General features: G+C 38.6%; 1 protein-coding gene across 1 annotated transcript in view; it reads left to right on the forward strand.

Annotated features, from left to right (window-relative positions):
• Positions 1-25,850, forward strand: part of LOC146618307 (chloride channel protein 2-like) — a 172,972-nt gene that overhangs the window by 99,306 nt on the left and 47,816 nt on the right. The window contains exons 12-16 of the mRNA XM_085371678.1: positions 441-525; positions 5,479-5,580; positions 7,801-7,885; positions 9,419-9,574; positions 25,692-25,761. Of these exons, the coding sequence (XP_085227804.1) occupies positions 441-525; positions 5,479-5,580; positions 7,801-7,885; positions 9,419-9,574; positions 25,692-25,761 (498 nt within the window). The remainder of the gene's footprint in view (positions 1-440; positions 526-5,478; positions 5,581-7,800; positions 7,886-9,418; positions 9,575-25,691; positions 25,762-25,850) is intronic.

The following is a 25,850-nucleotide window of genomic DNA, read 5'->3' on the forward strand; positions in this document are numbered from 1 at the left end:
GTTGTGTCCTTGGGCAAGACACCACCCGTTGCCTACTGGTGGTGGTCAGAGGGCCCGGTGGCGCCAGTGTCTGGCAGCCTCGCCTCTGTCAGTGCACCCCAGGGTGGCTGTGGCTACAATGTAGCTTGCCATCACCAGTATGTGAATGTGTGTGTGAATGGGTGTGACTGGATGTGTAAAGCGCTTTGGGGTCCTTTAGGACTAGTAAGGCGCTATACAAATACAGGCCATTTACCATTTTTTGGTCATCACCTCCACAGTAAGCTGAAGTTTTCCTTTTTACTCCTTCCATCAGTCAGATCAGTCAGTGGTGCATCAGTAGCTTTAATATATTTTATTTATTGCCCTATATGTGTTTAGAAGACCTGTTTTTAACCTCGCTTAATGACTTTGAGGTCTGTTCAGTGATACAGTGGCTTGTCCTCTCTCTCTTTCTCCAGAGACCATCACAGCTCTGTTTAAAACCCGCTTCCGATTAGACTTTCCCTTTGACCTCCAGGAGCTTCCTGCCTTCGCTGTCATTGGGTAAGTTGGTTAAGATGCTGAAGTTGGTTTCAATTCAATTTTATTTATATAGCACCAAATCACAACAGCAGTTGCCTAAAGGCGCTTTATATTGCACAGTAGATTGTACAATAATAGATACAGAGAAAAACCCAACAATCATATGACCCCCTATGAGCAAGCACTTTGGCGACAGTGGGAAGAAAAAACTCCCTTTTAACAGGAAGAAACCTCCGGCAGAACCAGGCTCAGGGAGGAGCGGGGCCATCTGATGTGACCGGTTGGGTGAGAGAAAGAAGACAGGATAATAATAATAATAATAATAATAGATACTTTATTGATCCCCATGGGGAAATTACTTGTTTTTCTCTGCATTTGACCCATTCACTCAGTGAAGCAGTGGGCAGCCCACTAAGCAGGCGCCCGGGGAGCAGTGTGTAGGGACGGTACCTTGCTCAGGGGTACCTCAGGGTAGCCGTTAAGTGGATTCGAACCGCCGACCTTCCGATCATGGGGCGACCACTTTACCTACTGAGCTATCCCTGCCCCATAAAGGATAAAGACATGCTGTGGAAGAGAGACAGAGAGTTTAAAAAAAACAACAACTCATCAATTAGACATTACCCAGCAGGTCCGTACTGTAAATAAGACCAAGCCTAAATGAATAAAAAGCTGATTGTCAACCAATATTAGTAAGAAAATGGAAACTAGCTTGTTTCACAAAAAAATTCAAATAAATTCATCCACTCTGAGTCAGTTTTGTCCACCTGGTTGCGCTAACAGGTATTCCCATTTATTATGATTGCCTCATAAATTCAGACATTATTCAGGAGATCCACTTACTGTAGCTTGTGAAGGTGTTACCTCGGGGTGGACTGCGTGAGTCACCTAACATGGATTATTCAGCTTGCAACAGTTGCCAGCGCACTGAGGGACGTCTTATTTTATCCTGTCCTAGCCTGAGGGCTCTTCTGTGCCTGTGAAAGAGACCACGGGCTCCTAGAAGGAAGCTGGTTGAGAGTTTGGAGGGGGTGCTCTTGCTCCATACTCTGTCCTTCTTTTTCAGATGAAAGCGTGTGCCTGTGTGTAACTTGTGTAACTTATCTTGAGAAGACAATCCCTCTCTTTCTTTCTTTTTTTTGGGGGGGGCGGGGGTCGTCATCTTGTTCTTCATCCTTTGGGGGTTTTTTTTTTCTTTCATATTTAGTTGGGTTTTTTTTTTTTTGTCCGGAGGCTTTAACACCCACCACTGCATCAGTGGCTTGCACATACAGTACACTGTCTCCAGAGAAGGCAGCAGAGTGCTTAGTTCTAGTTTTACACTTTGTGAGTCTGTATGTGCACACTGGCAGATTTGTGTGTGTGTGTGTGTGTGTGTGTGTGTGTGTGTGTGTGTGTGTGTGTGTGTGTGTGTGTGTGTGTGTATCGTTGTAGTTTCCATCTTCCCCTGCCAGTAGCTGTCAAGCAGGGAAAGTCGGTCAGTGTCTCAGTCAACTAGGCCAGGAAGAGTTTGGTGTGTGCTACATGCTGCCAAGGGCATGTCTTTGAAGAGTCACACACTACTCTACTTACTGTTTACAGTTTACTGTTTTAGGAGGGAGAGGGTCACCTCAACATGTGAAGGCTGCACATGTATATGTGTCCATAATGTGTGTACCTGGACTTTTTGTAGGCCGACAGGAGGGTGATTACTTTTATTATAAACTATTCTGCTGACGACTTCCTCCAATGAGCAACAGAAAATCAGAAAATAAAAAAATTGTCGAAAAATGGATTCATTTTCCCAAAAATGTACAATGAAAATGTGAGATCATATTTTAAAAAATGAGTGATATGTTATTTACATTTCAGAAATTTTCTTGTAATCGGCACAAAAGCCTAACCACAGAAACAATTAATGGATTTGTTGACAAACAGCCAATTAGGCAAATTATTTATAAAGCAAATTGTTGCAATTTCTTTTCTGGTGTTGCAGACTAAAAAATCCAAAATTAGGAGAAGTGAATAACTCAATAAATAAAAATACAGTTGAAATTAACAGAAAAAAATTAAAAGAAAATCAGAGATGCATATCAGTAGAAATCATTAACCATTATTATGAAACTAAGTAATACTGACAGGCTCCATTATTTTCACCTTCTCTAACATTACTTGAATGTGGGCCTTCATTTTAAAGTACAGGGTGGGCCATTTATATGGATACACTGTAATAACATGGGAATGGTTGGTGATATTAAAGTCCTGTTTGTGGCACATTAGTATATGTGAGGGGGCAAACTCCTCAAGATGGGTGGTGACCATGGTGGCCATTTAAAAGTCGGCCATCTTGGATACAACTTTTTCAATAGGAAGAGAGCCATGTGACACATCAAACTTATTGGTAATGTCACAAGAAACACAATGGTGTGCTTGGTTTCAACGTAACTTTCTTCTTTCATGAGTTATTTACAAGTTTCTGACCACTTATAAAATGTGTTCAATGTGCTGCCCATTGTGTTGGATTGTCAATGCAACCCTCTTCTCCCACTCTTCACACACTGATAGCAACACCGCAGGAGAAATGCCAGCACAGGCATCCAGTATCCGTAGTTTCAGGTGCTGCACATCTCGTATCTTCACACCATAGACAATTTCCTTCAGATGACCCCAAAGATAAAAGTCTAAGGGGGTCAGATCGGGAGAGCTTGGGGGCCATTCAACTGGCCCACGATGACCAATCCACTTTTCAGGAAACTGTTCATCTAGGAATGCTCGGACCTGGCACCCATAATGTGGTGGTGCACCATCTTGCTGGAAAAACTCAGGGAACGTGCCAGCTTTACCCCCTTAACCCCCATGTACCACACCAAACCATCACTTTTGTTGTTCCAACAGTCTTGGAGCGATCCATCCAATGTGGGTTAGTGTCAGACCAATACTGGTGGTTTTGTTTGTTAACTTCACCATTCACATAAAAGTTTGCCTCATCACTGAACAAACTCTTCTGCGTGAACTGAGGGTCCTGTTCCAATTTTTGTTTTACCCATTCTGCAAATTCTGTGCGCCGATCTGGGTCATCCTCGTTGAGATGCTGCAGTAGCTGGAGTTTGTAAAGGTGCCATTTGTGAGTAGCTAATATCTGCCGAAGGGATGTTCCACTAATGCCACTCTCCAGTGACATGCGGCGAGTGCTACGCTGTGGGCTCTTGCTGAATGAAGCTAGGACAGCCACTGATGTTTCTTCATTAGTGACAGTTTTCTTGCGTCCACATTTTGGCAAATCCAACACTGAACCAGTTTCACGAAACTTAGCAAGCAGTTTGCTAACTGTAGCATGGGAGATGGGTGGTCTTGTAGGGTGTCTTGCATTGAAATCTGCTGCAATGACCCGGTTACTGCGTTCACCAGATATCAACACAATTTCGATCCGCTCCTCACGTGTTAACCTCTTCGACAAGTCAATGGCTGTGAACAAAGAGAAACTTGTAAATAACTCATGAAAGAATAAAGTTACGTTGAAACCAAGCACACCATTGTTTTTCTTGTGACGTTACCAATAAGTTTGATGTGTCACATGGCTCTCTTCCTATTGAAAAAACAAAAGTTGCATCCAAGATGGCCGACTTCTAAATGGCCACCATGGTCACCACCCATCTTGAGGAGTTTGCCCCCTCACATATACTAATGTGCCACAAAGAGGACTTTAATATCACCAACCATTCCCATGTTATTACGGTGTATCCATATAAATGGCCCACCCTGTATATTGTATCTTAACTTATTTTACTTGTAAGGATCAGTCAACCAATGAGCGCAGCGTTTCCCCTGTGTGACAGCTGACTCATTTGCATGATGAAGTAAAGTTGTCTACAATAATAACTGAAAAATTAAGTAAAAGAATTGAATATGGAAGGAATGTAGAATGAAAATGCATTGAATGAATGGGTCTGAATGAATCTCTGCAAATGTATATAAATACAGAAAAACCTTTCATAAATGAAGGCCCTGTATTTTTTTTTATTATTATTTTTAATTCACTTAATGCTACGTTAATTTATTGAGTCATACATACGTCTGTACACCATCGCCTGATCATAGCTTTAACACCTTCTTGTCCTCAAACGGTACACTCACCCTTGTTTTAATCATGAGCACAAGCCCAGATTCCAACACTTAACCCCCACCCAAACACACACACAGAGGACACAGTTTGTTTGGTTTTTTGTTTTTTTTGTTTTTTTACGTGTACCATACAAAGCGCATGAAAAGGTAGATGTGCTGGTTTTTCCTCAGCTGTGCCAAAGAGGCAAATACTCCCTCATCATCCTGTTCATTACTTATTCAAAGGTATTTGATGGAATTAATAATGCAAGAGGATAAATTTCTAAGCATTAGGTTGTCTGCGTAGCTGTCTGAGTCTATTCTTTCTCGCCACCTTTTCTCTGCTTTCTTTGGCTCTCACTCCCATAAAGAGGACTCCCACCAAGCTTCTAAATGCGCGCTTATATAAACCTCTTTTTCCGCTTTGTCTGAGACTCCCCCACAAATCCCCATCTGACAGTGTTCTCGCTCTTTTATTCCTACTGTCTCATGCCTCTGACTCCCTGTTCATTTTTTTCCATGCTCGTCTTTATTTCTCTCCGTCTACAGTATATGCCTCCCACATGTTTTGTGTACTTTCTCTTTTTTCCTCCATTCCCATATTTCTTTGTTTTCCTGTTCCCCACAACTTTACAGAATTACATTTGCACTTATTACCAGCAACCATCTCCAGTCGATTAGAAACTCATTACATTTTCATTGTTTTTATTGTTGCCAAATGCACTGGGGACACCCTATGGAGGTGGATCAAGTGAGAAAAATGTTGCACTCGATGCGTTGATGTTTTACTTTGTTTACACTTAAACAAATTTATTCCATTCTGTTTTGATTTGATGCATTATACCGGGTGGGGAAAGGGAAAAAAATAGTCCTACTCGTTTTCTCTGTCTGCAGTATTGCCAGTGGTTTCGGTGGGGCTTTGTTTGTCTACATGAACCGACTCATTGTCCAGTTCATGAGGAAACAGAAGGTCATCAACAAATTTCTAATGAAAAAGTAAGTATAATCACCTTAATAAAGCAATGGGTGCATACAAAGTACATACCAGAAAGAATATTCACTGCATTTTCTCAAGTGATATAGTAACATCTGATCGTTTTTTTTTTTCTATGTAAAGCAGAAAGCATGGTGCATTGTTACTTTAAACTTGTGTCAACTGTCAGGATAACATTGTACAATAACCATCATTTGAAAATGGGGAAAATGTAAGTTGATTAAATTTTAGTTAATAGTTTTTAGAATTGGCCAAAGTAATGCAGAAATAGTGTTTGATAATTGGTTAATACTGTAATTGCTTTGTAGTAATGTGTGGGTGGTTTATTTGAAATTGCAACTTTAATGAAAGTTGCAATTTCATGACCCTCTGGGAATGAGAATAAATGAATGTGCTCAAAACGACAATAACAATCTCCCGTTCCACCACAAACTTACTAAAGCTACTTAGCAGAAATCGAGAGTCATCATACCAGGCAGTGTTTTTCCATTCTTCTGTAGTTCAATTTTGGAGAGCCTGTGTGAACTGTAGCCTCGGTTTCCTGTTCTTAGCTGACCAGAATGCTACCTGGTGTGGTGTTCTGCTCGCGCTAGGCCATCTGCTTCAAAATCCAGCATGTTGTACATCCTTGTTTCTCTGCAAACCTTGGTTGTAAACAGTTGACAGGTGACTTCCTATGAACTCAGAGTTCATCAACAAACCAGATTCACAGAGAGAACTGCTGCTTGGTGGATAATATAAACTCTAGAGATCATTTAGTGGGCAAATCTCACTACTTTAAATGAGTTGCTCAGGTCATTTGGCACCAACATCCATGCCATTCAAAGTCACTTAAATCACCTTTCTTCCCCATTCTGGTGCTCAGTTTAAACTTCAGCAGGTCGTCTTGAGCATGCCTACATACTGAAATGTGTTGAATTGCTGCTATGTGATTATCTCACCCTAAAAAAAAAACAGTCAGAAGTTTATAAATGGGTATTAGGTACTGATTATAATTAGATTTTTTGTTAATAGTACCTGTCCACTACTGAATTAATAAAATAAAAAAAATAAAATAAGCACATCGTGTAACATTGCATCCAGCGGAGTGTGAATGGTAGCTAGAAAGCACTTAACAGCGTAGAAGACGGTGAATGTGGCATCTTGTACAGAGCACTTTGAGTACTCCTGGAGAGTCGAAAGCGCTATATAAGAATCAGTCCTTTTACTTGTAAAAGCCAAATTCAGATCAGGAATTTTTAGGGTTTGTAATATTAAAATAAGTTTATGTAGCATCAGATGTCAGACAAAATAGCAGAAATGCTCTTTTTTTTATTTTTTTTTTCTTTATTTGGGAGCATTATGATGTACGTGACCTGTTCTTGATCAGTGTCAAGGAACATTATGGACAAATGAGAGCAGCTTATTTGATTTGTAACTTGATTTTTTCTTTTTTAACCCTGTAATATCTCAACCATGAAATCATTGCCAGAAAATTCATTTTTTTAGAAAATGGAGCATTTATTGAACCTTAAATCTTTTTAAAAGAAATTAAATATTAATTTGCACATATTCGTTTTAATTTGAACCAAATTTTTACAATTTTAAATTTTAATAAATTGTGCCATTAACCTCCTAGGACCTGGTGTCCACATTTGTGGACATCACATTTTGGGTTATTTAGACCAAAATACTCAATTTTCCACTACAAGGGCCTGATATCCACTTACGAGGACATTATACTGCTACTGTTCTAACAAAATATTAAACGAATGTCCTCATATGTGGCTCCTATTTTTCTTAGAAACAAAAATCAGGTTAAAAAAATCTCACTATATAAAAGTCTCAAAAACTCATGTATCGAAGATGATACACGATTGGATTAAAAGGGGTAACAAAATCCTACAAAAGACCTAGAAGATTTTCTCTTTCACATGACACTGAAAGCTGAGCACAGACCTGCTCAGTAGCCGCAATAAAATCTGCTCCCCCGACAGGATCCTGTAAAACGAAAGGTTAAACATTGTTGGACATTTGTACAAATATTGGGATAAATAGCGTTAATTGAGTTGTCTGAAGCGGTGCTAACAGGAACGTCGTCATGTACTCACAAATGTGCAGACTTTATGTAATCAAAGAAAGCACAGCTTTATCACCAAGCCTATTTAAGTGTCACACATCGATTGTGCCTGCTTTTTAAATCTCTTTTACTGTTTCTCTCCTTGTCTTTCTTCCACTTTTAGACGTCTGCTGTATCCAGCACTGGTCACTTTAGTCCTTTCTACCCTCACATTTCCTCCTGGCTTTGGACAGTTTATGGCTGGAAAAGTACGTTCCCCAATTTCATTCAACATATATTATTTTTATTACATATACTCAACACCCTGCAACTATTACAGTGGATGTAAAAGAAAGCCTGGGGCATTATGGACCATTATGGTATGATATTGTATTATATTTAAAATTTATGTTATGTGTCCACTGCATTTTTTGTGTTGTAATTTATGTGCAGTAAGTGTCACTGTGCAGGCCCTGAGTGCATTCAGATGTATCCATCTAACCATGATTTTCATGTCTCACTGTGTTTGTGAGCCAACTTAGATCAATAAATAACAACTTTATTACCATTCATGTCAGGGTGTAGTTGTTTTTTAATGTGTGCAGCGCAGGTTCAGATGTGTTTGTGTGTCACCTGTGTACCCTGGAGGATTGGATGAGCATACTGTCTTTTTGCTCCTGCGATGACTCGCAAGTGTGTGCTTGTGGCTTCTCTCCAATATCACTCACTTCATCTGTCTTAATTATCAGTATTAGAAAGGGAATAGCCTCTGCATCAGAGGATGTTGCACACACACCGACAGTACACACACATGCGCTGTCGCTTGGTCTTGGCCGCTAATGAGACCGTGAGTCAGGCCTGTATGGCTCTAAATCTGCCCACACTGGCCCACTCCTCTTTGGAGTGCACACTCAAAATTGTGTATCTTAGTCTTACTCACAACCTCTTCATTGGTGAGCTTTGTGGATGTGGGCAGCGTTATCCCCACCAGTGTGCACCGTCAGTTTTAAAAAGCTGCAGCTCACTTTGTGCTCTTATACTCAATGCCTGCAATACTGAAAAAGTTGGAATACTTTGCAAAATGGAGAGTTCTCCAGATTCTCTAAATCTTTTGATTTTATGTACCACTGATCAATACTTTATGAAACTATAAATGGACTTTTTCACTTTTAAGTGCAAGTCTTATTCGCCCAGAGACCCACATATTCATAAGGTGCTATTATCTATAGCTAAGCACCTTCACACTTCACTATCTCACCCAAGGATGCATCAGCATCCTTTTGCTGACTGCTGAACCTCTGCCCATCTTCACTTCAGAGAAACGCTGCCTGTCTGAGATGCTCTTTTTATACCCAGTCATGTTGCTGACCTTTTTTTTTACCTGACATGTTGCCAAGTAACCTCATTAATTGCACAACTTTCCTCCAGCTGTTTCTTTTTAATACCACTTAAAAAGAGGTATTAAGATGAGAAATGGGTAATGATTTTGATTTTAGCACAAAATTCTAGGCGCATGTGACCAAAGTTTTCTTTCATTATCACTTTTGTTGTTCCACACTGTCTTTTTTAGATAATGAATTATTCAATTTATTTAGATTTATGCAAAATGCAAAGAACAAAAAAAAAGTGATAGTGCAACTCAGAGAAATCATGGGTTTTTTACTGACCTAGTGATTGTTTATGTGCATTGTATCTGTGAGTGTCTGTGACCATCCTCCAACTTGGCCTGTTTTTCTTTTTTTCCCCCTTTTAAGTTTTTAAATGAATTTTAATCTGAATGAAGCATGTTGATTGGTTTGCAGCTGACTCAGAAAGAGGCTTTGGTGACACTACTGGACAACCGAACCTGGACCAAACAGGGCATCGCTGAGGAGTTCGACTACATTGGAAATGCACAAGCCTGGAGGCACCCGCAAGTCAACGTCTTTGTCACGCTGGTCCTCTTCATCGTAATGAAGGTAGGAAGAGCAAAAAATTATAAAAAAGACTCTGGAGTTTTTAATGCAAAATGTTTTCATTGTTTGCAATTTTTTAATGTGAAAACTAAATTTATCACAGTTGTTAGACTCTGTTGGCTCTTTCTGGTTGCTTCCCTTCCTTTGCTGGACTATTTAGTTTCTCTCTGAATTGAAGCATGTATGCTGACACAGTGAGTAAATCCCATACACGGTGCATGACAGGATGTACTGCATTATAAATCCAAGGAGTGTTCACCTTTTTATTTAACACTAGAGCTGAGCTAATAGGCCAAATAGAACAGATCACATCTCTTCTTCTCACTGGTGAAGAGCAAAGGGGGACCATGTTAAATTAAAAAAATGTTGTCTGTCTTCCCCCTCAGTGTGTTATAGTTGTTTTCCCAGGAGGCCATTAAAAGTTTTGTGTCACTTTGATGCTGTATCAGTGAGCGAAAGGACTGATTGAAGAGGATTCAGCAGTCGGCTACAAGAATAAAGTCACATCATTATGTCTTCTGACTTTATGTAGAAGACATAAAGATGGAGAGATTCCAAAAAGTAAAGCTAAACTGTGGCTATAAATAGAACTTCTCATGCTATAGATGTAAGAAATTGACCCTCAGCTTCAGTAAACACTTTCCTGGTGAGTTCAGGAAATGGGCCTTATTGGCGTCCTCCATGATTTGTTAATTATTCCACTTGCAACTGGTGCCCTTCTGTTGATACATGTAGAAAACACAGAATGATATTTAACTGAACCTACAGCTCAGACCATTTTGACGATCCCTGGTCCAGCTCTTTGAGTCAGGATGGAACCGATGTCTGGGTTTGCCGTTGTTCTAGCACATCCACTGTTCTGGATTGTCCCATAGATTCAATTTTAAGTGACTCATGTTGCAGCAGAGAGGTGTGGAAAAAATGCAACATCCATCTCTAGAAAAATGTATATTTAAAAAAAAAAAAGGTTTTACTGAGATGACATATGTAGACAAAGTACCAGTTCTTGGACTTGGCTCAACTCCTAAGTTTGAGTGAGGGCCGAGCGTGGTGGAATGAAGGCTCTGCAGTCCTGGCCTCTATGGACTCAAGAAGCTGAACTGTTAGTATGTATTCATTTATCTCCTTTACCGCCCATTCTCCTGTTTTTTTTCTAGTGCTCAGTAACAAGAAAAAACAGAAATGAGTTTGGTCGTTCTGTGCTCCACCATCCTGCCTGTTTAAGAACACAGGGCCGCTTGTCTGGCTTTTTATGTAACCTTTACTTATTGGGCTGCACTGCTCAGCTGAAATGAAATGTCCTTTTCCAATACAAAAACACTGAGTGTGTTGTGGGCTTCATACAGCAAGCAGACTTCACACAGAAGTAGGAGTGGGTGCCAAGTAGAGTGGAGTTGAGTAATGTGTAGGGGAGTATATGAGAGGGTGCCTGCGAGGGGGGATTTGGGGGGACTTTTTTTAAATGTAGCTTTTTAAATCTGGATAGCTGTTACTGTACATGACATGAGTCTATTTACAGCAAAGCTACACAGCTGTGCAATCCACTGGGGAGTCAAAATACCACATAACACACAATATTAAAAAAGAAACAAAGTTGCCTTCCTAAACAACAGAAACAAAAAACACCCTGAACATCAGGGAAGTAGTGAGGAGTCATGTGACTTTACCTGGTACCTGGCTCAGGTGGAGGTAGATAATTAACAAAGCATTAACAAACTTTAGATAATAACACTGGACATTAGCCTCACATTAGTGAAGTCTAATTTTATATCGATGACCATTTCAGTGTCATTTAACAACTCCTGCTTCTCTGTGTAAATGAAACTGATATGCAATTAAACATCCTAAAATATCAGTGCAATATAAGAAGCTGTCTATTTATAGACTTTGCAGTTTGACAGCTGTGTGAACATTATTATAATAACCATTATCCACAAAATCTTAAATCCAGCTCATGTTACATATTAGAATAATGAACTTTAAATTGTTTGTTTACTTCTCTAAACATAAAAATATCATGTATTTTTAATATATGTTTTTTTATTTATATATTGATAACGGGCTACATTCTTTTGCCTTGGGAGGTCTGGAGGCTAACTTGGCTATCATAGGGCAAAAAGTGGAGCACCCCCTGGGCAAGTCACCAGTCTGTTTTAGTTTTTCAGCATTGTCGATTAAACATTGACAATATTAATTATTGTTCAGTTAACCTGAGATATTGTGAAAGTTACCCAGAAATGTTTATTTTTGGTATTAGGAATATTTTTTTCTTTTTTAAAAGGCTGAAGAAAACACAAACTGCCCTTCATAAAATGGCAAAGTTGTGAAAGCAGAATTACAGCCAAGCGCATTGTCCTACAAAATTTGGTTAAAGACACTCGGTGAAACAGGAATCCAACACTTACCTAAGCTCCGGTGTCAAAGTTATGTAAGCAAAGAGATTGATGATGCGCACCATGTAACAGCAGTGCCAGGAACTGACTCACTATCATTGGTTCTCAACAGCATAATAGCGAATGTCTCTCGCAGCTGTTTTTCTGGTCATGGTGAACAAAGCACAGTCAAATCCCAACTTTGAATCAGTTTATAGAGTGAGTTTGATTCCCTTGTCTCTTGCATAAAGCCACTAACTTGTTTTCTTATTCGTGTGTGTGTGTGTGTGTGTGTGTGTGTGTGTGTGTGTGTGTGTGTGTGTGTGTGTGTGTGTGTGATTCTGTCCTACTGCTGTCCTTTATCAAAAGTCTTTCAGCATCATTGCTCTCAGCGTGACGTCCACCTCATGTGTAGGTGTGCTGGGCATGTATAGGGTTACCAAATATGCAGCATTTCCTGTAGGTCACATATAGGATAGGCATAACACGCACGCACACATACACACACCAAACTTTTCTAACTAAATCACACCCCTGCAAAATCTCATTGGACAGTTTAACATCTGTCTGTATGGATGCACACACTTGGTCTCCCTTTTACACACAATTACAGTCCATACATCCACACCAGAACATAATACAACACGCGCACACACAACATTCAAAGTGAGGCTGTAATGGCTCTGTCTAATTACAGCCTTTGGTTTTCCTGGATTCAGCCTGGTGACTTTCAAAGGAGAGATTGCTCCCTCTCCCTCTCCTGCTCTGTAATGAATGGTTCTTTTATTCAACTTGGCAGCCATCTTGTCTCGTTGCGTCTTTTCATGTCGAAACTTCAGGAAGACCGAATTCAGCAGCTGAACTTCTGAAAGCCAAGGTGCAGATAAAATGTTTAGTGTCAGGCAGTTCCAGCAGCTGGTCAGCCGGTGAAGCTGCTGTATGTGTATTTGAATCATGCAAATCAGTACAAGACAAGACAGGAAGTTAAAGAAAGTTCCTCAAGAAAAGGCTGAATTGCTGTTGTTGTGAGGTGCAGTGCTGATAACATTCAAGTTTCTCTCTCTCTCTCTCTCTCACTCACACACACACACACACACACACACACACATACATTTGCACACTCATTTGGCATGCTTTGTAGTTAAATGCTATTTTTAGTGGTGTGCAATTATGCACATCAACAGCTCTCAGGAAGAGATGAGTTTATTAATATAGGTATGTGTCCTCCAGCCTGTGCGAGTCCTTTGTTATCTGTTGGTGTGTGTGCATCAGTGACAGAGAGCTGGCGGGACTGTAATTGGAGTGGGAATAGAAGAAGGGCCCCCGAGGGTCCCATGAGGCCCCTGGGCGACAGACTGTCCTCTGAATGTGACACACACATGCAAGTACAGAGGGCTCCCAGATGACTGACAAATTAGAGTATAAATGTCCTGGATAGTGCGTCATAACTGATACCCTTGACTTGACTATCCTTCACTCTGTCTGCCTGCTCCTGTTCTCCTGATTTCATTGTTTTCCATCATTTAGTCAAAGAAACATCAATCAAAATCGGTCTCAACACAAGGTGCAAGAATTGTGAGTCTTGTGCTCTTATGAATAGATATATAACTTAATTTAATCAGGGGGAACCAACTGGGACCAAAGCTTGGATTGGCTGTACTTTACTGTCATTACCTGATCAAAAAGAGAACAAAACTAGCAATTATTTACTCAAGGACAAAAAAACTGAAGGTGTGACCTGATGTAGTCTGTTCCACCTTTAAGGCGGATCAGTGGATTTTGTATTGAGTATAAGGTATTATCACAATATGTAACTGCAATGTGTAACTTTTTCAAATTACTATGTAAGTTACAGACACACCTTTCAGTTTCAAGTTACCCAGAACAAAGGTGGGAAATGAGTTCTCCCATGGGGGCACATAAGAAACTGGGACTGAACAAGAAGCTGAACTCAGTTCTTTAAAAGCTTATTGGTGCGGCCCTCTACAACAGTTTCTTATGTGGCACATTAGAAAAGTTCATTTCCCAGTGTGACACCTAAAAGTGTGATTGATGGCAAGGAAAGTGGAAAAAACTTGTGAGGAAGGAAAACTGATCATTTTTGTGTGGAGCAAACCACAACTAACTGGCAAACAAATAAAAACCAGAAAAAACCCCGCCAACTGAAGAAAAACGAAGAAAAGCATTGTGGAAGCTACTCATTTCAGGCCAAGGATGTAAACAGCCTTCTACCCAAGTGCATCACATGTGTGGAGCAGCTGACTAATCTTACTGGGGACACAGGCCAAAGTGGTGCTTGGAAACCCAACAACTCTTCTGAGAAAAGTGGGACAAACCTGGCATACAGTCTGAACCAGAGACACCATGACAGATTGAAAGTGCAACAAGGTAGTGCTAATGAAGCTTATAGCAAAGCAATATATTATGTTTTAATTTTAGCTTCCTCTTTAGTGCGCCATTGGCGCAAAATATTCTAGAACTACTGAGGTTCTTTAATTCATAAATGGGGTATCCAAGGGTTCTTGAAAATCCAAGTTTTAAAAGTGATGATGATTAGCATGGTATTAGTTTAAAAAATAATTTGGTAAAAAGGAAAAAAAAATCTAATTCTAAGAGAGCTATGACAGCATGCAGGGACTTAATCGTGTTGGCAGCAAGAAACCTAATTATTTAAAGCTTCTTATGCAGCTCCTCAGCATGAGTTGTAATAGCAACTTGATCATCTAACAAGATATGCAGGTGCAAGATGGGAAGGCTTTTATTTGAGCCCCTTATTTGACTGAAAGGAAAATTTAGAGGGTTTTTTCATGTGGGATCTGGTAGAGAGTATGTTATTACTCTTCTCTATCTTCAGAGAGAGCTTAATTTTAATGAAAGCCTTCTGGAAAAAAAGAAAAATCAGATTTTAATTTTGGCAAAGCATTGTCAGTAGAGGTTCCAGATGGTAATAGCTATTACTAGTATACTATTTACTTATCAGTGAAATACAGATATACAAGAGACTATCTAGTATGTCTGCTGCAATATGACCAAAATAACCATATGTGTCATATACAAATACATGCATTTGTTTATTACACATACACTATACAATATATTTTGAAGTAGCCTTATGCAATATGTAATTGAAATGCTGACTTATAGGTTTAGTTGAAATTTCCATGAACCTTTTAGGAATTTTGGCCATTTTTATACAAAATCTCTTATTTTCAGAGGCTCAAAAGTTATTGGACAGTTTACTGACAGGTAGTTTCACAACCGGGTGAGAACCGTTCATTTGATATTTCATCAAAGATGAAGCAGACATCTATCTAACTGACTTCTATTTGAAGTTGATTTCAGTAGTTCAATTTATAGATTGCCACTGTAATTTTAAATATCATCCCCCTAAGAAATGTCAACACAGTTGAGGGAGGCTGTCACTTGGCTACAAAAAAAACTAAATAACCCAGTCAGAGAGAGAGAGAGAGCAAAAACTTTGGCAGTAGCCAAATCATCAATCTGGTAAATTGTTAAGAAAGAATGAATGCACTGGCCAGCAACACCAAAAGGCCTCAACAGTGTCTTTAGTAAGTAGGCATCATGCCAACAATGAGCTCTTGCAAGAGCCACACAAACCCATATATAAGAAATAAAAGAAAAGTTCTGTCTTTGGGCAGTTTTTGTGCATTTAGAATTTTTTTTTCATGGTCCAAGCATGCAGCATCATGTAAAATCTGTTTGTCACCATGAACACTGTTTTACAGACTCAAAATGCCTAAAATACATTTAATTAATCTAAAATTGCTTTAAAAGGTTTGACAGAGCATTTTTATTCAACATCTTCTGTAGCAGCAGTGTGTCAGCATCAGTGTGATTTGACCACATTGCATTTAAGTCATACTTGTAGTTATGTTTGTCATCAAATGTCAAAGTATTGGCTCTGTTACAGTGAAAGGCAAAACATAAGTACGTCCTGAAAAGACAACCTTTGGGGGGTAGATGTCTATACTTGACGTTCTGGCCTACTTTTTACACTTTACTGCTGATTCGGTTAATCATTCATTTTCACATAAAGCCTATTACATCAGTGGCGTGATAACTAAGGCGCATGATTTTTTTTTTTTTAAAGGCAGCTGTTCAGATTTTTGTTGAGCAAGCACAAAGCTAATATTATACACTGATTAAATCTCAGTTGCGTATATTAACAAATGATGCTTTCTCCTAAAATAGTATAGCCCCGAAGCAGCTTTAGAACTTTTAAGACTCATTAAAGCTACTGTCAAAATTCACAAGGTTCATTAAGAATTTTCTAATTGGATTTTAATAAGGAAAGATTTCATGCAAGTGGTTTCCTTGATCACTTGTTCCACTTGAATTTGCAGCGGTTTAAACCAATAACCCAAACAGTCCCAGCTTGATTTTCAGGTCTTAAGTTTGCTGCCTTCCACTGCTTATCAAAGTCCCCTTTCAGTTTGAGGTCAGAGATCCTCATAAATCTTCATGGTCGTGAACTACCTCTGCGAGATGTACATCTACTAGATTACGTTAGATTAGATTAGATGAAACATTAATGACTCCTTCAGGGGGAAGCGAGTCATTGCTTCAGCAAAGAATTGGATAGAGCAATAGATAAGAGGACATAAATAGTAATAGAGCAAATAAAGGGTAGAGGGATATGTTCGGAAATGCTAATGTGTCTCCTCTAAAACAATCGGCTCTCAATTATATGGTCGTACTACGTCAAATTGAAAACTATCCATTTGCTTTATTCTCTGCACACTTTGGCTCAAAAACCTCAGAACCTGGCAGTAAGTGTTAGAGCAGGGTAGGGTTATAGCTAAACTAAATACACACACACACACACACACACACACACACACACACACACACACACACACACACACAGTCAGACTTGACTTATCAGACCATGTTGATTAATTCTCTAATTAGTTATATACCATTAATTATGTACAAACTGTCTTAGGTCCAGCAGGATGTTGAATGTAGCTGAGTCACAGTTAGAGGAACTTGCTGCCCCCCCTGTTTTTATGAGAAATGCAGTATAATTGATAATAATGAATGAACCTGAGCATCAGGAAGTTTTTATTGATGAAGATGGCATTGCATATCATCACCATTAGCATTTGTTGTGGTAGTGATGGTGTAGAATCAACCTTAACCAGACGATAGACAAAGGTATTCAAAGGAAACTACAGAGAAATGTCATGTATAGTAAGTATTAGTTTAAAAAGATTTAAGGAAAGTGCAAACTACTAGTAAACAACAACTAGCAAAGAGCTGACACAGGCCCTGAGAGATGCATCTGTATTTTGTTTTTGTTTTTTTGTTGTTGTTGTTTTTTAACGAAAACCTCATCAGAAATGGTCTCAGTGCCATTTTTAAAAAGAAGGAGGAGAAAGGTACAACAGTGTCTACAGTCATCTGTAAAACCAATGAGACACTGTCATGGTTTGGGGCTATTTCTCCCAGTGGTGTCTGGGTTCTCATGAAAGCTGATGTAATTATGAAGGCAGAAAATACAAACTCATTTTTTCCTACAATCTGTATTTCTAGTACAGCATTGGTGTACTACTAGGAAATAGTTGCAACTTGAAAGTATGATTTCTATATAAAAATATATTTTATTTGCTTGCAAATATTTATACAATATGGTATTACAAATGTGGACACGATAATGTAGCATTAATTCCCATGGAGCCATATTTACAGCCAGGAGTATCCTGTCCGTGTCTATTAGTTTATGCCCCCAAGTGCAACAACTAGCTCCAAGCCACCTGAAGGAGTGCCCATTGGCAGCTATTACTCTGCAGACATCAGTTCAGTTGCTATAATTGAGGTTTCCGTCCTATAAGGCTGGAGAATAAAGTGCCTGCAGCATCCTGCCACAGTCACCCGTGCTCAAGTGTTTTTGACCATGTTACTATGAGTAAACAGGCTGCTGGTTTAGATTACACTGTCAGCTACACACTCTCAACAGAACTGCTGAAAGTCTATTTGCAAATTACATCTTATTTTTCACAATATTTGTATCTTTTTTGACTGGGTGTCTCCAAAAAGTATTACATGCACAAAAATATTCATTTTTAATCATAAGTGCTAAAATGCCCTAATTGTAAAATAGCTAAATTCAAATGTGAACATCTTTATCCTTTATGGTTCAGAAAATAAGTCTAACAAGATGAACATAAGAAAGCACACCAAATTAATTAATGTTGACATTAAGGTGAAAAACAAAACACAGACACAGATTAATATATGTAAATGTTGACACAGCACTTTTTTTCTTTCTTACTGCTCACTGAAAACTTCGTGCTTCATTCTAAACATTTTATCTGTCTCATATTCATGTTCAACTTGGAACCACTAGTTAGTTTAACACATGTGTCTTTGGACTCAGGCTGGAAGATAGAGTACCCATAGGAAACCCAGGGAAATGGGAAATGCAAACTCCACGCAGAAAGGCTCCCATGGGGTTGACTTGAGTTGTTTAGTTATAATTGTAAGAAGAAAGGTGGAGCATCCTCAAAACAGAATGACAAAGTGCTTATTGAGTGGAGGCTGGGGTGGATGGATGGGTCAACAAAATAAACTTTACTGATTATAGACATAAATAACAAATATTCGTTTTGTTACCAAAATAAATTCTAAATGTCAAGGATTGCTTATGGTCATACTCTATGACCATGATTACTTTATTACAAATTAACCCAACTGGTTTTGTGCTGAAACCTTAATTATGGTGTTATCACAAAAAACGTCTTGGGTTGAATAATTTTAGTTATCAGTCATCAAGATTGAACTGTTTCTGACACTTAATCAGTCTAATTTGAAGTGGAATTTAGAAAGCAAGAAATTGTTTAAAATTTTAGATTTGATTTTTGTAACAATTGTCTGCATTCACTTTCTTATTGTTGTTTGTTTAATAAAAACAAACAAGATTTTCTGCTGAACTTTTTAAAATGCCAAATATCCACCAAACTTTACATTTTCTAATTCCAGACTCTTACTTTTTAGTAGAGATGGACCGATCCGATATTACGTATCGGTATCGGTCCGATACTGACCCAAATTACTGGATCGGATATCGGCGAGAAATAAAAAATGTAATCCGATCCATTAAATATCAAAAAAGCACCTCACAAAACTTGCTACACGGCGTAACTCGGCTCATAGCCGTAGCACGTTGCAGCAGTATGCATCACGTGATAGAGCGGCTGTGTGTATTTGTAGCCTCACCAGCATTTCATCTCCGAGAAAGTTTTCCCAGAGAGAAGTAAAGCAAGTGTGTAAGTTCATCTCTGAATGTTTGTAAAGCATTCCCGCGTTAAGCTTAACAACCGATATATGGAGCGACTGCCTCTTCTTGCTGCTACTTCAATCATGAAACTGCTTAATGATCAGCTGATCGGCTTTTCTGTCGTGAGTCCGTCTCTCTTCTTTGTTTTTGGCCCACTTCGCACCAGAAAGAGGAAACCAGCAGCTGAACAACAGCAGCACGTTTAAGCTTGATAAGCTGTTGTTAGAATTTATTTAATATTACTTTCTAAACCAGGATCCTTTTCTACGTAGCTGATGGCTGGTAACTGTGCAGGGGCGGATCTAGCAAAGTTTAGCCAGGGGGGCCGATAGGGCATTAACAGGGAAAAGGGGGCACAAAGACATACTTTTCTTTCTTATTCTCATTTAAAATGTCTAGCTTTTAATAAATAATTATCTGACTCTTACACCCAAAGTTTTAATCTGATGTAAAATATATAGAAGTCATTACTGTATATAGTAACTGTTAAGTCTAATATTCCCTAGTAAGCTATAATACTTTTTCCTTTGGGAAAGTACCATCTGTGAATTCTGCAATTCTGTTGAAGAAAGATGTTGAATCTATTTAATTATTCTTGAAAAATAATTTATTTCTGTGCATTTTTCCCCTGCATCAAATTAAATTTGATTACATCGATTAAGCACCATGAGGTGGAGGGTGGTTCCCTATTTTTTTTTTTTTTTTTTTTTTTTGCTGGGAGTTTGCAACCCTATTAGTTAGGTTGCTTAATATTTCTGCTAAGTACTCTTTAAAATACCAGAATAGGGAGGATGGAGTAGGTTTAAGTTTATTAGATTGATCAGTGTTGCTGAACTATGAAATATTTTGGGCGCAGTGTATGTTTTATATACAGGTATAACAGAATAGCTTTAGTGTTGTTATTTATTTAAACTTGAGTATAAACTTATACAAAATGCAGCAACAAATATTAAAAAAACGTTTTATTGATTAAAAAACACACTATATCGGATTCATATCGGTATCGGCAGATATCCAAATTTATGATATCGGTATCGGACATAAAGTGGTATCGTGCCATCTCTACTTTTTAGTACCAAAAATCAGTCACAAGTATTATGATTTAAGAGTAAATTGTACACAATTTATGATGAGTTTCTATTTGTTAATTTATGGGCCTTTATTGTGAGCCAAAGATGAGATAAGAATTGCTTTTTTTTAAAGTAACACAACAATGGGCACAGTGTTTCTGAGCATCATAAAATACAAGGTGTGTGAAGGTCTACCTGTAGTTTAACCACCCGGTAACAGTGGACTCCTCTCAGATCAGTGTGGCCTCAGTATTGACGATATAACCCACACATACCCGAGGACACACTCACATTCTTGTGTACTGCTTTCCTGGGAGTTCATGGCCTCTAATAAAGTTAAGCCTCTTCTTATGAGTTCTCAGATCTTTTAAAAGTTCCCAACTCTTATTCTAGTTTTACTGTCTAGGTGGAAGAGAAAGAATGAGAGAGGAAGGCAAGTCTAAAGATTATTTCACACTGCTGTCTTCATTTTCCCATGAGGCCTATTTTGTATTTTGTAACCGTGTGTGACTGTGTTTTAGCCTGATTCTCTTCGCTGAGTCCGTGTTATAGTGTGTGTGAACACCTACGCACATATGTGTGTTTGTACGGGGTGCGAAAGCGGCGGCAGTTTAGGGTCACAGAAGGAGATCCATTACGTCACCATGGCAGCCAGCCTTAATTACAGCTAACTATAGTTGGAGCAGAGGGAGCAGAAAAGGGAGAGAGAGCGACGGAGCAATGAGTGTAATTAAAAAGTCTATTTGAAACCATGAGATTATTATAGTGATGAGGTTTGTGTAATGGCTTGTACAATACACTGATTCATGTATCTCATTCTGTGCATGCAAACACTGAAAATATAAGCCTGTGCTCAATACATTACCCGCTCTGTGCCGAAGAATACGTGCCAATTAATAGTACTGGCCTATTTAAAGGTAACATCATGTAAAATAATCTCTAATTGCACTATTGATCCATTTTAGACTGATTCTTTTTTTTCTGATCAGCAGGCTAAAATGACCCTAAATTTGAATGTTGTTTGCCATGTTTTTTGTTACAGCTGTTAAATTGGTGTAATAACCACTATCTTTGCCGTAACTGAGTTGTCCTAAAGATTTCTATTCAGGATACTTTGAACATAAACATTGTCTCTTATAATCTCTATTTCTACTCACACTTCTAACTGATGGCTAATTTTTAGCTTAGAGAGCCAGTCTAGACCTATTTTCATTTAAGTACATATCTATTAAGTCGCTTTATGGTGCCTGACCCTTTCATGCTGCATCTTTATATTAAAAGCTTTTTATTACTGAAACAGGATCCGTTTCTAATTTGGTGAGAGTAATGGAAAAAGGAACAGAAAATTTGTGTTTCTAGCTAAAGAGAAATACATCTCAAACTTCTCACCAGTTAACAATATAGCCTTGAGGTTAGAGTCCCACACACCAGCACAAATCTCTGTCCTAATGAGGACACAGACGGGATCTTTCAGTTTTTATGTATTAACACAAATCAAAAATAATTATAATATATTTTATTTATTGGCACATTTAACCTCCTAAGACCCGAACTCTTCCACGACATGCATTTTAAATTTCTCTTTGATATTTGGGCATATTGGGGCCCAATGAATGTAAAAACAAAGAATTACCAGATTTTTTTTTTTTTTTACCTTATTTTTATCCACATATTAGGATATTCGTTTAGAATTTTGATAGAACAGTAGCAGTATAATGTCCTCGTAAGTGGATATCACGCCCATGTAGAGCAAAATTGAGTATTTTGGTCTAAATAACCCAAAATGTGAAATCCACATATGTGGACGCCAGGTCCTAGGAGGTTAAAGACCCTCAAGGTCACCTTACATTATTACAACAAAATTTTAAAAAAAAAGGTAAACAAAAATAAAAAGTATGTATGTACAAGTATGACAGTATAAAAGCTAAACGAAATAAAAAATGGACTAAGACAGAAAAGTGATGAAGGGTATGCAATTCTGAATACATAGGTTTTAAGATGTGATTTAAAAACCGAGTTAATAGTGCGGCGATCTGGTGGAAGTGCATTCCAAAGTTTTGGTAGTCAGTCCCATTGTAGTCAGGTGAGCAGTTGGAACAGACAGAAGGGAAGCTGAAGAAAAGGGGAGTGTATGTAGGGGTGAGTACATGTGAAGAAGGTCAGGTAAATATGGAGGCGCAAGGTTTTTAAGTGCTCTTAAGTAAGAAGCAGGATCTTGAAATTGACTTGGAGGTGAACTGGAAGCCAATGAAGCTGTGTTAGAACAGGTGTTATATGTTCAGAAGATCAAATTTTTCATATAATATGAGCAGCTGTATTTTGAACTAACTGCAGTTTATGGGGAGGCTTATGAGGTAGACCATAGAGAAGAGAATTGCAGTAGTCTAAACTAGATGTGACAAAAGCAGTACAAATATGGCAGTACTGTTTGGAGAGAGTGAAGGATGAAGGCGGTTAATATTACGAAGATGAAAATAAGAAGACCGAGTGATATTATTTATATATGTTGTGAAGGAAAGAGTGCTGTCGAAGATGATACCAAGACTCTTATCCTCAGGGGAAGGGGTGACAACAGCGTTATCAATGGATAATGAAAGACTTTGGTTAGAACTTTAGTCAGTTTTGATTTGGTGCCTATTAGAATAAATTCTGTTTTATTACCATAAAGTTTGAGAAAGTTATGAGTAAACCAAACCTTGATTTCACTTAAACAGTCAGAAATGGATGTGGGTGGGAGAGTAGCTGTGGGTTTGGAAGATAAATAGAGCTGGGTGTCATCTGTGTAGCAGTAAAAGTGGATATTATATGACAATGAGCCTAAACAGACTTCAAAGTTAATTACCCCAGTGAGTCTACTTTAGAAACATGAACAGGTAGAAACGGAGGCTGCAGTCTAGCTGCTCATCACTGCCTTTGTTTCTTGTTGAAGTTCAGGCTCTGGCTGCTGGGCTGGGGTCTTCATGCACTCAGCTTTAACATCACTCTGCTCTTGGCTAGCTTTGAGTTAGCATGCTATCTGTGCAGATGCTACTTAAACAATTAAAATTGTTCAAGTTCAATTGTTCAAATTCACAATCTCAGGTCAAGATCAAGGAAACAAAATCAGTAAAGATTATATTAGTCCAACTGTGTGACCCTTTGTAGAGACCTGTTACTTGGTTGGGAACAGCAAGTAAAAACTGTTCCCAACTGTTTCCACCACATACAGTCTCAACCATAAAATGTTGTATATCCAACTTTACATCGTATGTTAATATTTGTATTTAAATGGACATAGTTTTTTGAATTTGTTATTTATAGTAGAGTATTTTGCTTTGATTTTTCAAAATGACATGGAAACATATGCACAAGCCTACCTGTAGTTTAACAAATTACAGAATAAATGATTACAGAATTTGGAGAAAAGGTTTTGACATTTTAGCTTTAACTTACTCAAAAATGTGAACTTTTAAAATACTCACTAATTGATTTACTTACAGTCGATTAGTTTATTACTCAATTCAAGGGCTATTAAAGCACTTTAGCTCCAAATCCTCTTTCCTTTTCGTTAGTACCTTAACCTCCTAAGACCCAGACTCTTCCACAACATTCATTTTTAATTTCTCTTTGATATTTGGGCATATTGGGGCCCGATGAATGTAAAAACAAAGAATTACCAGATTTTTTTTTAACCTTATTTTTGTTTTTAAGAAAAATAAGAGCCACATATGAGGATATTCGTTTAAAATTTTGTTAGAACAGTAGCAGTATAATGTCCTTGTAAGTGGATATCAGTCCCATGTAGAGCAAAATTGAGTATTTTAGTCTAAATAACCCAAAATGTGATGTCCACATATGTGGACGCCAGGTCCTAGGATGTTAATGGATTGGATAATCAAGACCTTGGGAGACTCGCACTGAAACATTTTTACCCCTCATTCACTGGGAACCTGATTCTAAGGCACTTCCCAACTTTCGTTACACAGTTCAGCTGAAACAAGCTCGTACATGTGTCTTGTACTCTCTGTTAAACTCCTGTTTCTGTCTGAAAGGAAAATGAAACAACCTCAACCAGCATTTAGTGTTGTACAAGCAATATTTCAGCCTCACATTCAGACTCTCACATTTCCTAGAAAACTCATGTTCGAGATAATTAATTTCTTACATAAGCAGTCAGTTTGGTGTCTAGAGTATCTCTTTTCAAATATGATGGTTGTTCCTTTTCTGGGCCTCTTTGATTTCCCAAATCAGCATTGCTTCCTGGCCAGAATGTGCACATCATCATTGTTGAGAGTCAAGAGTCGGGGCCGGAGGTGTAGACAGCAGAGTTGTGGCCCGACGAGGTAGCTCTTCTGTTTTGCGCTTAACCAACAGTTGTTTGGTTTCCCCAGTGTATGATTCACAGCAATCCTGTTGGCACTGAGGGCAAGTCAGAGAGATGTGATTGTTTTGTAGCCTTAACAGACTGAATGTTTGGAAGATGCTTTTGGTGTGTGTTGTGAGTAGAGTGCAGCATGTTGGTGCTCATGATTCAATGCACCTTGGATTACCGGTCTTCAGTACAGAAGTGATCCAAATGGCCTTCATGTGTGAACTGGCGACTGTGGGAACAAGTAAGGATTTGACTCAGTGAGGATTTCTTTATTAAGACATTGAAAAGGTTCAAAAATACACTTTGTTCTACAAATAAACTGAGTTAGAGTTAACTTTGAAGGTTGACTTAGTCAGTCTTAACTACCTCAAGTGTCAAGGATGGAAAGAGTGATCAGACAGTTTTTACTGAAGAACCGATAAATACTATGCTGGTAGTGTGGAGTATAAATGGAATTTTAATAAGACTTTTTAATCTAACATTGAGTCCAGTCAAGTAAGCGTGGATCATCGTTTTAACGATGTCCCAGGTATCAGTGCAGACTTTTATTTCCATAAGTGAGTATGACAGCCTTTTAAAACTCATCTCTGTTCAACCATCTTCCTACATCTTGCTACACTTATACATTTGCACACACACACACACACACACACACACACACACACACACACACACACAGACCTGACGATAATGCTCACACATTGTCAGTGATGACATTTCCGTTTTTGTTTCTTTCCTAATTAGCAGTCTCTCCGCTCGTCTGGTGCACCGTCCGCCAATCGGCAGAGTCCGCTCATTACCCAGGGGTTTATTTCAGGGTCTTTGTCAAATGGAGAGTGAAAGTGACAGCTCAATCTAACCTCAGCAATAAGCCTCGCATGGTCGCCTCCTCACTGCTGGTAGAGGGTTCAGCTTGGCTATCATCGAGGGGCACACCGGATGGTACTCTGAAGCTAATTGAAATGCCACCCTGTTCTTTCTTTTCATGTCTTTTCTTTTTTTATCTGCTTCTATTTTCCCCTCTTAGTTCTGGATGTCTGCCTTGGCCATCACTATCCCAGTGCCCTCCGGAGCCTTCATGCCAGTATTTGTCATTGGTAAGAAGTAAATGACTACATGTGTTTGTGTGTGTAAAGGGACAGAAGAAACCCAACCCTAGGTTTAACCCTACTCTACAGGATTACGT

The sequence above is a fragment of the Diplotaxodon limnothrissa genome, linkage group LG14, assembly GCF_057381915.1.
Source record: "Diplotaxodon limnothrissa isolate DT_005_m linkage group LG14, D_limnothrissa_male_GT1.1, whole genome shotgun sequence".
In the NCBI taxonomy this organism is placed as follows: Eukaryota; Metazoa; Chordata; class Actinopteri; order Cichliformes; family Cichlidae; genus Diplotaxodon; species Diplotaxodon limnothrissa.